Source organism: Lontra canadensis, unplaced genomic scaffold, assembly GCF_010015895.1.
Source record: "Lontra canadensis isolate GAN:19392208 unplaced genomic scaffold, GSC_riverotter_1.0 scaffold31, whole genome shotgun sequence".
Lineage (NCBI taxonomy): Eukaryota > Metazoa > Chordata > Mammalia > Carnivora > Mustelidae > Lontra > Lontra canadensis.
Genome location: NW_022631025.1, coordinates 12978918 through 12992565, shown reverse-complemented (window position 1 = coordinate 12992565; position 13648 = coordinate 12978918). Strand labels below are relative to the sequence as shown.

The following is a 13648-nucleotide window of genomic DNA, read 5'->3' as shown; positions in this document are numbered from 1 at the left end:
ATACTCCAAACTCTTTAGCTAAACCTACACAAAGTAAAGACAACAGAGCAATTCCAACAAAATACCCATGAAGTCAGCATAAAAGAATGTGCTTTTTCATTTTAATTGAACCACCTGGTCAATTCAGTCAAAATGGCCAATCTGTTCTATTATAATAGATTGAACCCTAGAGAAGAGCTTTTAGGACAAAGACCTTAACAGGGAAACTATTAGAGAAATATCAAGTGGACTACCATACACTTGATCATGAGTAACTGAGACATTGGGTAGAATGTGTACGTGTCTACTGAATGGAATCTAGAATGGAGAGATTCCATTTGCTGGACTTGACCTCTTTTCTGAGAACATCAAAAGTTTCCCACACACGTGGTAGCGTGGGTTTACATGTGGCAGCATATCCCACAAGATAAGAGTCCCCTGAATTCACTGCAATTCCACAGGAAACATACTCCACGTGGGTCCCACCCCACTTACTTGAACTTTCATCTGTGTCATCTTCTTTTTCTTCCACTTGAATTTGCACTGTTGAAGAAAGGAAAAATACGGCAATTCTTTAAATGACAGTACAATGATCAGTAATGGGTTTTTACTGTTATGATTTTCATCATAAAGTTTTCTGTGCTGTTAATGCAAACATTTTCCAACAAGCTTGTCAAAAACAGCATTGTTTATTAAAGATATATGGCCACAGCATCCTAGACAGTGTTTTGCAAAGACGTCTCCGCTCCACTGCCTTCAAAGACTTGGAAAACATATCAATTATGAGCCTGTCAGCTCAACTGACTATAACTGCTACCGCAATAAATTCCGTGTTGCAGTGAGTAGACTTGGGGTTTGCTGGGTCATTGCATTCCACGATAAACTGCATTGTTAGTAAAGCTATATCCACATGCACAAACAATGTGGTTATTAGAACCAAATTAATTTATTAAAATAGAGAACATTTCATTCTAACCAGTTACCAGTGTCAAAGAGCCTTTCAGAAAATGTTGCAAGGCTGGTATTTCCTATTTCAATGATTTCTGTAGGTTGCATATGGAGACAGCCTAAATTTCCCAATATGTGATTTACCTTGACGATATGGAAAGAGGGGGATTTTGCAGTTCTTCCCAATACAAAGAACATTCTGCATATTCCTCACCCCATATTCAAGATGGTGTCTTCTTTTTAGTTTTCCTCTATTTTTGCAAAGGCATCAAAGGGTTTTAAAAAACTTGTAATTGTCCAATAATATGTGGAAATGTATTAACTGGCAGATTTTTCCACTTGTCATCTACTGTCTGTTCATCATAGGTCTCAGCCAGAGACAAAGCTCTGCAACTTTCCCAGGTAAAAATGAGAGTCACCTATTTCTTTAAAACCATAGTCTCGGGGCGCCTGGGTGGCTCAGTGTGTTAAAGCCTTTGCCTTCGGCTCAGGTCATGATCCCAGGGTCCTGGGATCGAGGCCCACATCCAGGTCTCTGCTGAGCAGAGAGCCTGCTTCCCCTCCTCTCTCTCTGCCTGCCTCTCTGCCTACCTGTGATCTCTGTCAAATAAATAAATAAAATCTTTAAAAAATAAAAAAAATTAAAATAAAACCATAGTCTCGTCACTTGTTTATAAAATAGTATCATATTTTTTTATTTAAGTCAGATGAAGCCTGAGTCTGAGAAAGTAAAGATGACAACACAACGTCACTGTGAACAGAGGCAACAACCTCTGTTTTGTTTCTGCTCGTGGACCGTCAAAGGTTATTTTTCAGAGCTTGACAGGCACATTGAAAATGGAACGCATGCCAGGAGTTTAAATTCTTTTCACAAAGAAGATTATTGTAAAAGCACATTTTGCCTTTAAACAGCATCTGCATAAAAATTTTTAGGATATGCAAAAATGTTATCACTCAATGTCAAGCCACGCAATGTGAAAATAAGTGTTCTTTTGTTCCGAGTGGGACATGTGCTTCTGTTACTGGCTACAACTGGATCTGCACAGGACAAAGATCTTTATGGCACTACTGAGAGTCTGCAAGAGTAAAGGCAGACACTTCTAAGAAGATGTTTTGCATTTAACAATCAGTCTTGGTTTTTTATTTGTAATTAATGTCACCACCAAGCTTCTTCAGTCCAGAAGCTTCTTCTCCCTAGGAAGGCATTTGAATCACAGAAGATTAGCCCTGGAACAGAGTCCGACCTGTGTGTATAATGTAAGAACAGCTAAGGACGAACAGCAAGGACTGACCACAGACTCCTCTGTAACACCAGAGCCAAAGTGAAATCCACACAGAGTTATTACATCCATTTATAATAATCAAAAAAACTCACTAGGTATGACAAAATTTAACAAAAAAAAATATTAAAGGAACAAAATACAAGCAAATCTTTAGGAATGATCATATGTTAAATAAGAACAGCAGAATGAAATGTTCCAAGCCAAGAAGATGAGCAACAAATCCATTTCCTCTGATAACCAGGGGAGGAGGAAGGTGAGGCGAGGCTGCAGTCGTGGATCGTCTTCTCAAGAAAAGGAAGGATAGTGATCAATGGCTATTAAATAAAACCTAAAAATCCATGAGAGGAGACATCCTTGTGGTTGCAAGTAAAGAACTAAAAAAGAGCTACGGTTTCTAAGTGATGTAATGGAGAGTGTGGCAGAAATAGCCTCTTCCCTCCCCTCTTGAGGTGACCCTCTGACCGTGAATTCATCTGGGCGTGAGCACATGCACATTCTCACTCGTGTTTTCTCTATTCAACTGGCATCCCCTTAGCAGGTGAGTCAGGGGCGATGAAACAGTTGTCTTCGTAGTTGTTGTGATCATTGGATTATTCTTGACTCAACCCTCAGCAAAGGCATCATCAGCATCAAGAACTAAACAGCAGCACTGTGGCCAAATTTAAGACTCCTTCAAGTGCCTCAGACCAACCTTGATTTTAGTGGAATGTCATTTGACCCAAAAAGCAACTGTCCTTGGTGGTCCATATTCCCTGCAACACGAAGCAAGGCTAAGGAACGGAGCTAAGATAGCCCTCCAAGTCAAAATCCCGTGCAAAAGAATACCACAGAATATTTAAATGGGAGCTACAGTCTTTCCCTCCTCCCATGATTTTTGGCATGGCCTGTTGCCATCCCCTCTCTCAGCAATCCCTAGTAGCTTATTCCCGATCATATGACCCCCTCATGCTTCGGCTGCTTCCCAAAGCCTATTGATTACGTCCTTTAAAAATAACCTCTCTCCTGGGGAGTGACGGGAGGATGGTGAAAGGAGAGGAGGGGGAGGTCCTGCCAAAATGTTGGAGGCAGCGAGCAAAGCTGCACTGAAGAATGCTATTTAAGAGAGGAATATGCAGTCAGAGCAGATGAATGCCTAGGCAACCCAGATCCTCGTTTCATGCAAATAGACACAGTAATTAAAAACAGTAAAAGGAAACAACAGCAAAATGTCACAATTTAGAGGCATCGGAATCATTGGAAGAAGATGTTGTTCTAGGCTTTCTTTTTTAATCCATTGCACTAAAAGTAGTTTATGGTTCTTCAGGTTCAAGGTAGCCACGTGGCCAGAAAAGTTAGGTGGTGTTGCCCATTCCTCTAACCCACGTTGAGCTCTTGAAGAGATGTTTGGAGCATTAGGTGATCACTCTGGAAACAGAGCCCGTTTATCCAATTGGCATATATTGTACACTCGCAAGGGAGTACGGAGCAAAATGCTCTGGGGAGGGAGTTTATAGATTATAAAAGAAAACACAAGGAGTCTTTAAGGAATCTTGCTACTTTATGCCAAACAATGACTTTATAAATGAGATCCAAGACTCACATGAGTATCTTACCCAGCTTCACTGGGTGGTATCAGCAATGTATTAGTTATGTTTATTGGGCATTTTTTGCGTGTTTCTTTTCAGGTTTTTTTTTTTTTTTTTAATGTGTGAGGAAATGTCAACATTGGTCCTTCCCATATAAAGGGGATACATGTCACCTCAGACTAAACTGTGTTGGAAGGGATATGCATCTATGCTGTAACAAGGACATTTCTGAATCTTTGCGGAAGAACCCATGCCATCAGTATGGGGTGTGATGTGGAATATGAGAGGAAGAGAAGAACCAATGACAAGCAGAAGGTTTTCATCCTTGGCACCGAGAAGGTAGAGTCAAAAAGAATAAAAGGTGAAAAGGCTATAGGAAAAATAGTTTCAGTGGGAGGAGTTAAGATCAGGAGTTTAATATGACATGTTGGGGTTGGGTTGCCTAATAGACAACCATGCTTGAGTTGAGTAGGCAATTGGGTATATGAGTCTGGAGTTCAGAAGTAAAGTCTGGCCTGGAAAAACACATTTGGGAATTATGAGCACCCTGATGTTAGTTAAAGCCACAGGACCAGGTGAGATCACCACATAAATGAATAAAAATAAAACAGAAAAAGGAGACTCCAAAATTGAGAGGACGGGGAGAAGAAGAAAAACCAACCAAAGACACTGAAAATGAACCATCAGTGGAGCAGGAGCAAAATAAGAAATGTGTCGTAGGCTTAGAACTCAAGTATAATAAGAACTAAAAATTGACCATTGGGTTTTGCAGTGTGGAGGTCAATGTTGACTCTGGCAAGCAGAGATTTACTGAAGTGGTATAAGGAAAAGCCTGAATTTCAATGGCTTTCCAAGAGAATGGGCAGTGAGGAATAGAGACAGCTAGTTATGCTAGCCAAAATGTACTCACACACTGATGGCAGAGATCCAGTGAGAATGAGAAATTGATGTAGGTTATTAAAAGACAATATACTCAACTCATATTAGATTCTGAATTCTTTCATTTCACTGGTGAAGCATTTGGTTTTGTTACTGGGCTGTGCTTCTCTGACTGAGACTTTTTTTAAGAGAAGGGACAACTTACTACTATACCCCTTGCTTACATATAGGGTCAACTGTATAGCAGTTCAAAAGTATGGGACTAAAGGACGATAAAGGGAGAGAAAAAGAAAAATCGGGAAGAGTAAGGAGAAGAAGGGAGGAATACAGCAAATAAAGGGAGGTAAAAGGGCAAAAATGAGGTGAGATCACAATAAATAAGAGGGGGAAAAGTACAAATATAAAGCAAAACACTACAGCTTGTCTTTGCTCTCTGCTATAAACATATGTGCATTCTTATACTTAATATGAATTATAAATATAAAATGTTATAAATTCTAAATTTATGTACTCAATGATATTTCATATTTTATTTTTCTGAAGATTTATTATTTGACAGAGATCACAGGCAGGCAGAGAGAGAGGAAAGGGAGCAGACTCCCTGCTGAGCAGAGAGCCCGATGTGGAGCTCGATCCCAGAACCCTGGGATCAGGACCTGAGCCGAAGGCAGAGGCTTTAACCCACTGAGACACCCAGGTGCCCCGATATTTCATACTTTAGAGACACCTCAAGTTAACAAAATCTAGACTGTCCTCAACTATTTCTTCCATCAATACTTTTTAAAAATAAGAAAGTGAAGGTCAAAGAACTAGAAAATGTGAACAAAAGTACTTTTTTTTTTTTTTAAAGATTTTATTTTTATTTATTTGACAGAGAGAGATCACAGTAGACAGAGGCAGGCAGAGAGAGAGAGAGAGAGAGAGAGGGAAGCAGGCTCCCCACTGAGCAGAGAGCCCGATGCGGGACTCGATCCCAGGATCCTGAGATCATGACCCGAGCCGAAGGCAGCGGCTTAACCCACTGAGCCACCCAGGCGTCCCAAAAGTACTTTTTTCTTAAGAGAGCAAATTCCAAAGTAAAGTTTGCCTTGTTCTGTAAGGAAGAAGACTTATGATCCCCTTACCAAAAGCAGGAAATCTCTATTTTCAAGGGGGAAAAGAAGAGAGAAAACCGACCAGTGAGACTATGAAAAGTAAACTGTGATTTACAGAAATCTCTTTTAAATGCAGATTCCTTAGGGATAGACACTGTAAATTTTATGCTCTAAAATTTCTAGGTCTGATGCCATCCAGTAGCTGCCCAAGTTGATTATAGTAAGGACAATGATGATGGTGATGCAATTATGCTACAAAGAAAATTGTATGTATCTATGTATGTATTTATAAGCTGTGTTTAAGTTTTAGCCAAGAACAACATTTAGATATTTTGCTTTTCTAAAAACCAAACAGAAGGTAAAGCAACCCAAATTTCAAAAAGTAATGAGTAAAGTTAGCCATAAAGAAGAACTTCCCACCAGTGAGACACTTTGATGCTATATCAAGTCACCAAACCACACTGAGGTATCCTTCCCCCTGCAGAGAATGCCCCAGCATCCTACTTCCATTCACAGTTACTGATGGGTGCAAAATAGGGAACAGAAGGCACTGCCTGCAAAACTGAATAAAAATGATGGGATGGGGGCACCTGGGTGGCTCAGTGGGTTAAAGCCTCTGACTTCGGCTCCAGTCATGATTCTGGGGTCTTGGGATCGAGTCCCACATCAGGCTCTCTGCTGAGCGGGGAGCCAGCTTGCTCCTCTCTCTCTTCCTCTCTGCCTGCCTGTCTGCCTACTTGTGATCTCTGTCAAAAAATAAATAAAATCTTTAAAAAAAAGAAAAATGATAGGATGAGATCCTTCTTCCTCAAGAATAGGACCTACTCAAGACCTGAAATCTGATTCATTTTAAATCAGTAGCTCCCTTTATTTTTGTTACTTTTAGGGAAGGACAGGAAGATGCTTATAACATTTGTATATAACAATCCTAACTCCTTCAAATGATGGAATTAAGCATAATATTGGAAGCCATTGAGTAGAGAAGACTTATTTAAGTTCGTATATCATTCAAATACCATAAAAACCTGTAAACTACAAGACATTTACAAAATCCTTGGAGTGGGGGGGAAAAACCGAAATGAGATCATGACATTTGAATATCATCAAGGATTCTGGGGGAAAGGTTTAACTTGACAGGTTGGGGTGGATATTTTCTCTGCAGGTGTCGGCATCTTTCTTAAGACCATTGAGAAAACGGACCACTGAACACATGCATTCAAAAACACACTAATGAAAACTTTTAAAATAAGAGCCAAAAGGCTGGTCAGATTTTCAATCATTGTAATATCTTGGGGATACAAGATAGTTATTTAAAATTGCAGTGGTTATAAAATTCCAAAAATAATAATTTTGACCTTTGGTAAGACTCAGCCACACAAAGAAGGGAGTGGGCCAGATATTCAACTGCTATAGTAGCTGTTGTTCTCCAATATTTTTCCTTCTAGATTATATTTATTTTCTGAGGCTGCGAAGCCCTTAAGAAGTAGAGAATAAATAGCTGCTGATGTCTGCTTTATTAAAAAACACAATATTGGGGCACCTGGGTGGCTCAGTGGTTAAGCCGCTGCCTTCGGCTCGGGTCATGATCTCAGGGTCCTGGGATCAAGCCCCGCATCGGGCTCTCTGCTATGCGGGGAGCCTGCTTCCTCCCCTCTCTCTCTGCCTGCCTCTCTGCCTGCTTGTGATCTCTCTCTCTCTCTCTGTCAAATAAATAAATAAAATCTTAAAAAAAAAAAACACCACAATATAAAATATTGTAGTTGTCAAACAGAACAGGATGCATTCTGTAAAGAAACACATTTTACTATGAGGTCCTGGAGAGAGAATGGCCAACCCTGAGAACAGAGAGAGGAAAAAAAAAAGATTCACTCAAAATAAAAATCCCCCCCATCCATTTACAGTGATAATAATCTTTTTATAGACACAAGAAGAAGGGGGGAAGGGGCCGCACACCGAATTCTTTTTGCACTTTTTTCCTTCTGTTTTTATTGTACATGAAATTAAAATTAAATACAGGCTGAGTGGGTAGCTGGTAGGTTTCCAAATTCTCCCATCCTTGAGCTGGAAAAGGAAATATGAAATGCCAAAGCATAGTTCTTCAAATAGTGAATTATATACTGGAGTATTTGTGAGAAACTGTAATTAGATATTCTATATCACTGGTCTACAGAAAAGCAAAAACAGCTCTTATTCTATCTGGTTTAGGGGGCTGGCTTATTTTTTTTAAATATTCATATTCAATAAATAGCTGTTTACAAATGCCTTTAGAGCTCTCAGTGGTTGCAGAAAAATTAAATGGTGAGTCTTGTCTTTTCTTTGCATTTAGAATATTCTGGGGGAGGGGACATTTCTTACTTAACCATACTGTCGTAATATATACATTCAGAGTGCGTGTTCTCACATTTCAATTACCACCATAAAGAGCAACCACTGTAGATAAGTGTGCTAAAATGAAAATACGTTCTCTCGTGTGAGTTTTTGTGGCTAAAATCTTTTATAGAAATAGGATACCAAAATAACAACCAGATGAAAATAATGTGTTGTAAGCCCTTGGCAGCTCCGCTTCTATCTGTGGATTGCTTAGAACAGAAAGGAATCTTATCCCTCCCACCCAAGCATTTCTGCAATATTCCAAGTCACGAAGAAGAATGCTTGTCAAGATTCATAGATAAACAAACAACATGAAATAAACAAAAAGGCACTAAAGAAATGTGTAATGACTGAAAGCAGATGATTGCTCCCAGAGTATAAAGCAGGAAGCAAGGCTGGCTGAACTCGGTGCGGTCTCCATCCTTCCTTCCCAGCACTGCAGAGAAGATGCTAATTACTTCTCATTAGCATACATTAGCGAATGTTAATGAGTGTCTTCTAAAGAACAAAGGCAGTGTGGGGCAGCGTAGAGGCGGGATGATGTCTGAGTTGTAAGTCAAGGACTGCAAGGGAAGGCAGAGGCAGAGAAAAAGAAAATGAGACTGGCTTAGGAAGGCATTGGTGGTTTCCTAAAATTTGGAAGAACGGTCTTCCTGACAAAATCGTAAAAACGCCAAGAAGGATGAAAAGATTTCGTTTATTCTTGTTTCTAAGGAAAATTAATTAGGAGGAGAAGGAAATAAAAGAGAAAGCAAGTCATTAACTAAAATGAACCGTTCTTTTTTCTAGCTCTTCAGCTGTTCTGGAAAAATCGTATTTTATAGGATTTGCTACGCAACGAGGGATATTAATTAACATCATCATCAGTTAAGGAAAAGAATTCTGAATTTTAGGTGCAGGTGTTCTCATGAGTTTGTAAGAATTGTGACCACCCATCTACCCATTCCAATCTTTTTCCCTACAGACTCAATTTATGATATTTAATAAGACTCAACCTGTAATTTGCATGTGACCTATAATGTTTTCAAAACAGTTCACACAGAATGTGAAATATGTGTTAATTTATAACCTAAGTGCAGCTAAATCATGATAATATATATTATATGGATATATATTATGCATAAGTTCTCATAATAAATCAAAAAACACTTTAAAATAATAGGAAAATATATAAAATAAGATAATAAATTAATTAAATTCCTTTTAATCAATCTCTCAAAAGATGCTAAATGATAATGAGAGAGAGATAACCTACTGGTCTGTTTCTCTGAAGAACCCTAATCCAGACAGTCTTTCTATTCAAGAATACCAGGATAGAACCAGACAAATACTAGAAATAGTAACACAAGACACAACTTGACAAGCTCTACTAGAGAAATACAAGCAGAAGTTCTAGTAATGCTCATACGACACAGGGGGCAATCATGTTCACTAGGGAATTTCCGGAATTTGTCAGAGTTCAAGTACTTCTGGAAATAGGCAGAAGACTAATCAGGACAAATAAATGTTTCACTATCTGGTTTCCTTTGAATTAATCCCAATTGCTTCACGACCATGGCCGTGAAGAAGAATGTTTGTTTGCACAAGCATATGAAGAAGGACTTTTGTTCATCTGGGTCCCTAAAACTAGTGCCTTCATACCATAGAACTACAAAAGACAACACAGACTTTTCAAGTAAAGCAACTGACTTAGTGGAAAGATCCTGAGTTTTTGAGTTAGAAGAACATTTGTGCTTCGGCTCTGCTACAATTTTATGCCATCTCATAACTTTGGATAATTTATTTAAATTCTCTATGCCTTGGGGAAAGGAAGGAGCAATTACCACTATACAGAGTTGCTGTGAAAACTCAATGTATTAATAAATGCACACAATGTGGGGATGCCTTGATGGCTCAGTTGGTTAAATGTCCGGACCCCTGATTTTGGCTCAGGTCATATATCTCAGAGTTGTAGAATCAAAGCCCCTTGGGGCTCTGCACTTAGGAGTCTGTTTGGCACTCTCTTCCTCTGCCCATTCCCACCCTCTGTACCTGGAATATAGCAAAGGTTAAAATAATCTACAAGGGCTGTTCAAATGCTTTACATATATCTACACACAAAATTTTGACAGATTTTACCTAAAATCCTAGAAAAATAAGGAAGACACATCTATTTTTACCTTTACCTTCACATCTTAGACTCCGCAAGTAAGAAAATTGCCATAATATTCAGTCTTGGATTGTATTAAAGGCCATTTAACCAAAAGATAAGACAAGGAATAAAATATGACCCTAAACTCTGTCTCTTGGTACCTTTAGCTCCTCCTTACCCTGCCTGCTGATGATGCCAAGCAACCTGGAAAGTCATGCTGCTTGAGCCAACGGTCAGCTTAACCATCCAATTCTTGCATGGTAGCGACTTGAGGAGCAATTACCAAAGGCTGAGGTTGACTCAGAAAAAGGAGATTAGTAGCCATTGTGAATAATGGTTTTTTGGGCACACAAAAAGTGTAAGGTTAGTTCGATACACAGACAAAAGTCAATAGACTCTGAAATGAGAGATTTGCATGTTCTCTCTCACCTCGCTTCCAAATTCCAGAAATGGCAATGCCCTGGCATTCGAAGGACAAATTATTATACCTGTGTGGCAACAGAAAAAAAAAGGTATAGGGTTAGGAGCATTTCACAGGAGCCTGACAATCTGCCAAGTCCACTGGAAGTTTCCACCTTGCCCTTGCTTACATCTGGGTATCCTGATTTTAAGTGATTTTGTTGTTGTTGTTTTCAGTTAAAGCCTATCAGTTTTATCTTGATTAAACACCAAAAGTTTGGGACTGTACTTGTAACTATTATATCCCACAGGGAAAGACAGTGATCAAAAACGAAGATCTAGACCAGGTCTATGATAGCCAGGTAGAAGGTAGGAAAGAAAGTTGATGTTGATAAAGACAGATCCCTTTAAAGAAGCAACAAGTAAGTTCGGGTGCTCTTACATTTCTAATTCCACGTCATCCCTTCCTTTCCTTTCCGTAAGATGGAATTAGTTTGGTTATTGGAACAAGCTACATTCTAATTCCAGAGAGTAGAATCAGACTACCTCAGGCTAAGTTTCCTAATTCAATACACTGTATTTTTTCAGATGATTGAAGGTAGAACTCAAATTGTGATGATAGCTCCCAAAGCTACTCAGCCTCCCCAAATGTAATCAAGTATTTCCCAAGAAACTAGTTCCTAGGTCATACCCAACTAGAATTGGCATTGAACTCTGGCTCTTCAGACCTTCATTAAGACTGTTCAGTTCCAGGGCGCCTGGGTGGCTCAGTGGGTTAAAGCCTCTGCCTTCAGCTCAGGTCATTACCCCAGGGTCCTGGGATCGAGCCCCGAGTCGGGCTCTCTGCTCCACAGGGAGGCTGCTTCCTCCCCCCTCTCTCTCTCTGCCTACTTGTGATCTCTGCCTGTCAAATAAATAAATAAAATCTTTAAAAAAAAAAAATTGTTCAGTTCCGCTTCCTGTCTCCTGTGTCATGAGATCTCACTGTGAATCCATGTGTCCATATGCGTGTATTGGTGTGTGTATGTGCATGTGGGTGTGTATGTAAGAGAGACAGAGAGAAAAAAGGAAGAATTTTAAGAGACTTAAGGAAGCATTCCAGTATCCTGGATTTCTCCTCACAGCCTCTACATTCTTCTCAATCATCTACGCGGTTCCAGACAACAAATTGTGTCAACTGCTTATGCTGGGTAAATGAAGCCCAATTATCATCAATAGCCTAACGACTAAAAATCGGATTAACTTTTTTTTAATCCATCGTCTCAGCCTGGCAGCATTGAGAGTGTATTTTAATGCATTCCATGGTCAAAAGCCATCAGCTTCCCTCTTCATTCAGTGATGCTGAATTACGCTCCTATCTCGAAATCTTTTTGCATGTCCCCCCATTTGTGGAGGACTTCTAGCAGAAAGAGGTCTAGGCAGTGTTTCTCAAACCTTACTGAGCACCAGAATTACCCAGAGAGCTTGTGAAAACACACATTCCTCTGCCTCATCCACAAAGACTCCGACTCAGTAGTTTGGGGGTGGGGGTGCCAATAATGGCTTTTCTAAGTGCTTCCAGGTAAAATACTAAGGCTGCCAGTCCTCAAATCACACTTTGGGAAGCAAAACTATGAGGCATCCAGAGGGAGTGGGGAAAGTCAATAAGCACCTGCCACCTTCTTTTAGGAACCATAACTATTACGATCTAGAAATTATCTTTGATTGTCTATCTTTATGCCAATTTCACACTCTCTTCATTATGTACCATTACAAAAAGCATTGACGGTAAATATAGGGCTTCCAAATTTGTCCACTCTTTTCAGATGCTTAGCCTCTTCTAGGTCCTTTGCGTTTCCATATAAATTTTAGGATCAGCTTCCCAACTTCCACAAAAATTTTAAGAAGCCTGCTGGGATACTGATTAGAATTGTGTTGAATCCAAAAATTAATTTAAGGAGAACTGATATTTTGACAATATTGAATTTTCATTCCACAAATGAGTGCATCCATTTGTTTAGACCCTTCTTTAATTTCTTTCAGCAATGTTTTGTAGTTTTCAGCATGTTGGTCTTTCACTACTTCAGTCAAATTTGTTTCTAAGTGCTTTGTAATTTTTTTTTTCCTGATATCAAAATGATATTTTTAAAACTTCCATTTCTGATTAGTGTTTTTATATATTGATCTGTAGTTTTGTTTTCTTGGAATGTCTTCCTTTGATTTTGTTATCAAAGTAATCCTAGTGTCAGAGAAAGCTGGAAAATATTCTCTCTTCTTCATTCTTCCACAAAAATTTGTGCAGAGTCAGAATTACTTCTTCCTTGAATATTTGGGAAAATTATCCATGGAAGTAATCAAAGTTAGACATATACTTTGTCAGACAATTTTTTAAAAAAGATTTATTTAAGAGAAATGGGGGGGGGGCAGTGGGGTGGGGGGAGTCTTAAGCAGACTGCACAGAGAAAGGAGCCTGACATGGGACTTGATTTCATGATTCTGAGTTCATGACCTGAACTGAAACCAAGAGTCCAACGCTTAACCAACTATGCCATCAGGTACCCCTGTTAAGATAATTTTTAACTATAATTTAACTATAAATTCAATTTCCTTAAGGAAATTCTGTAAGGCTATTAAATTTACTTGTTTCTTCTTGAGTGAGTTGTAGTAGGTTGTCATACAAGTAATCTGGACAATGTACCTTCGTTATCAAATTTCTTGGCCTGAGTTGTTCATAATTTTGCCTTATTATTCTTTCAGTACCTGTAGAATTTGTAGTGATGTCACATCTCTCATTTCTGTCTTAAAATTGTTACTTCTTGATAAATTATCATTCTGGTCATTGGTTTATTAATTTTATTGATCTCAAAGAACATATTTTGGTGTAATTTTCTCTTTATTTTTCTGTTTTCTATTTATTTCAATTCTGGTCTTCATCACCTACTTTCTTCTGACTTTGGATTTTATTTATTCTTTGGTTTCTTAAGGGTAGAAACTGAGATCCTTTTTTCTAATATAGGCATA

At 38.9% G+C, this 13648-nt stretch overlaps 1 protein-coding gene across 1 annotated transcript in view; it reads right to left on the bottom strand.

The window, feature by feature from the left end:
- Nucleotides 1-13648, bottom strand: part of TMC1 (transmembrane channel like 1) — a 373785-nt gene that overhangs the window by 100296 nt on the left and 259841 nt on the right. The window contains exon 6 of the mRNA XM_032866628.1: nt 475-522. Within this exon, the coding sequence (XP_032722519.1) occupies nt 475-522 (48 nt within the window). The remainder of the gene's footprint in view (nt 1-474; nt 523-13648) is intronic.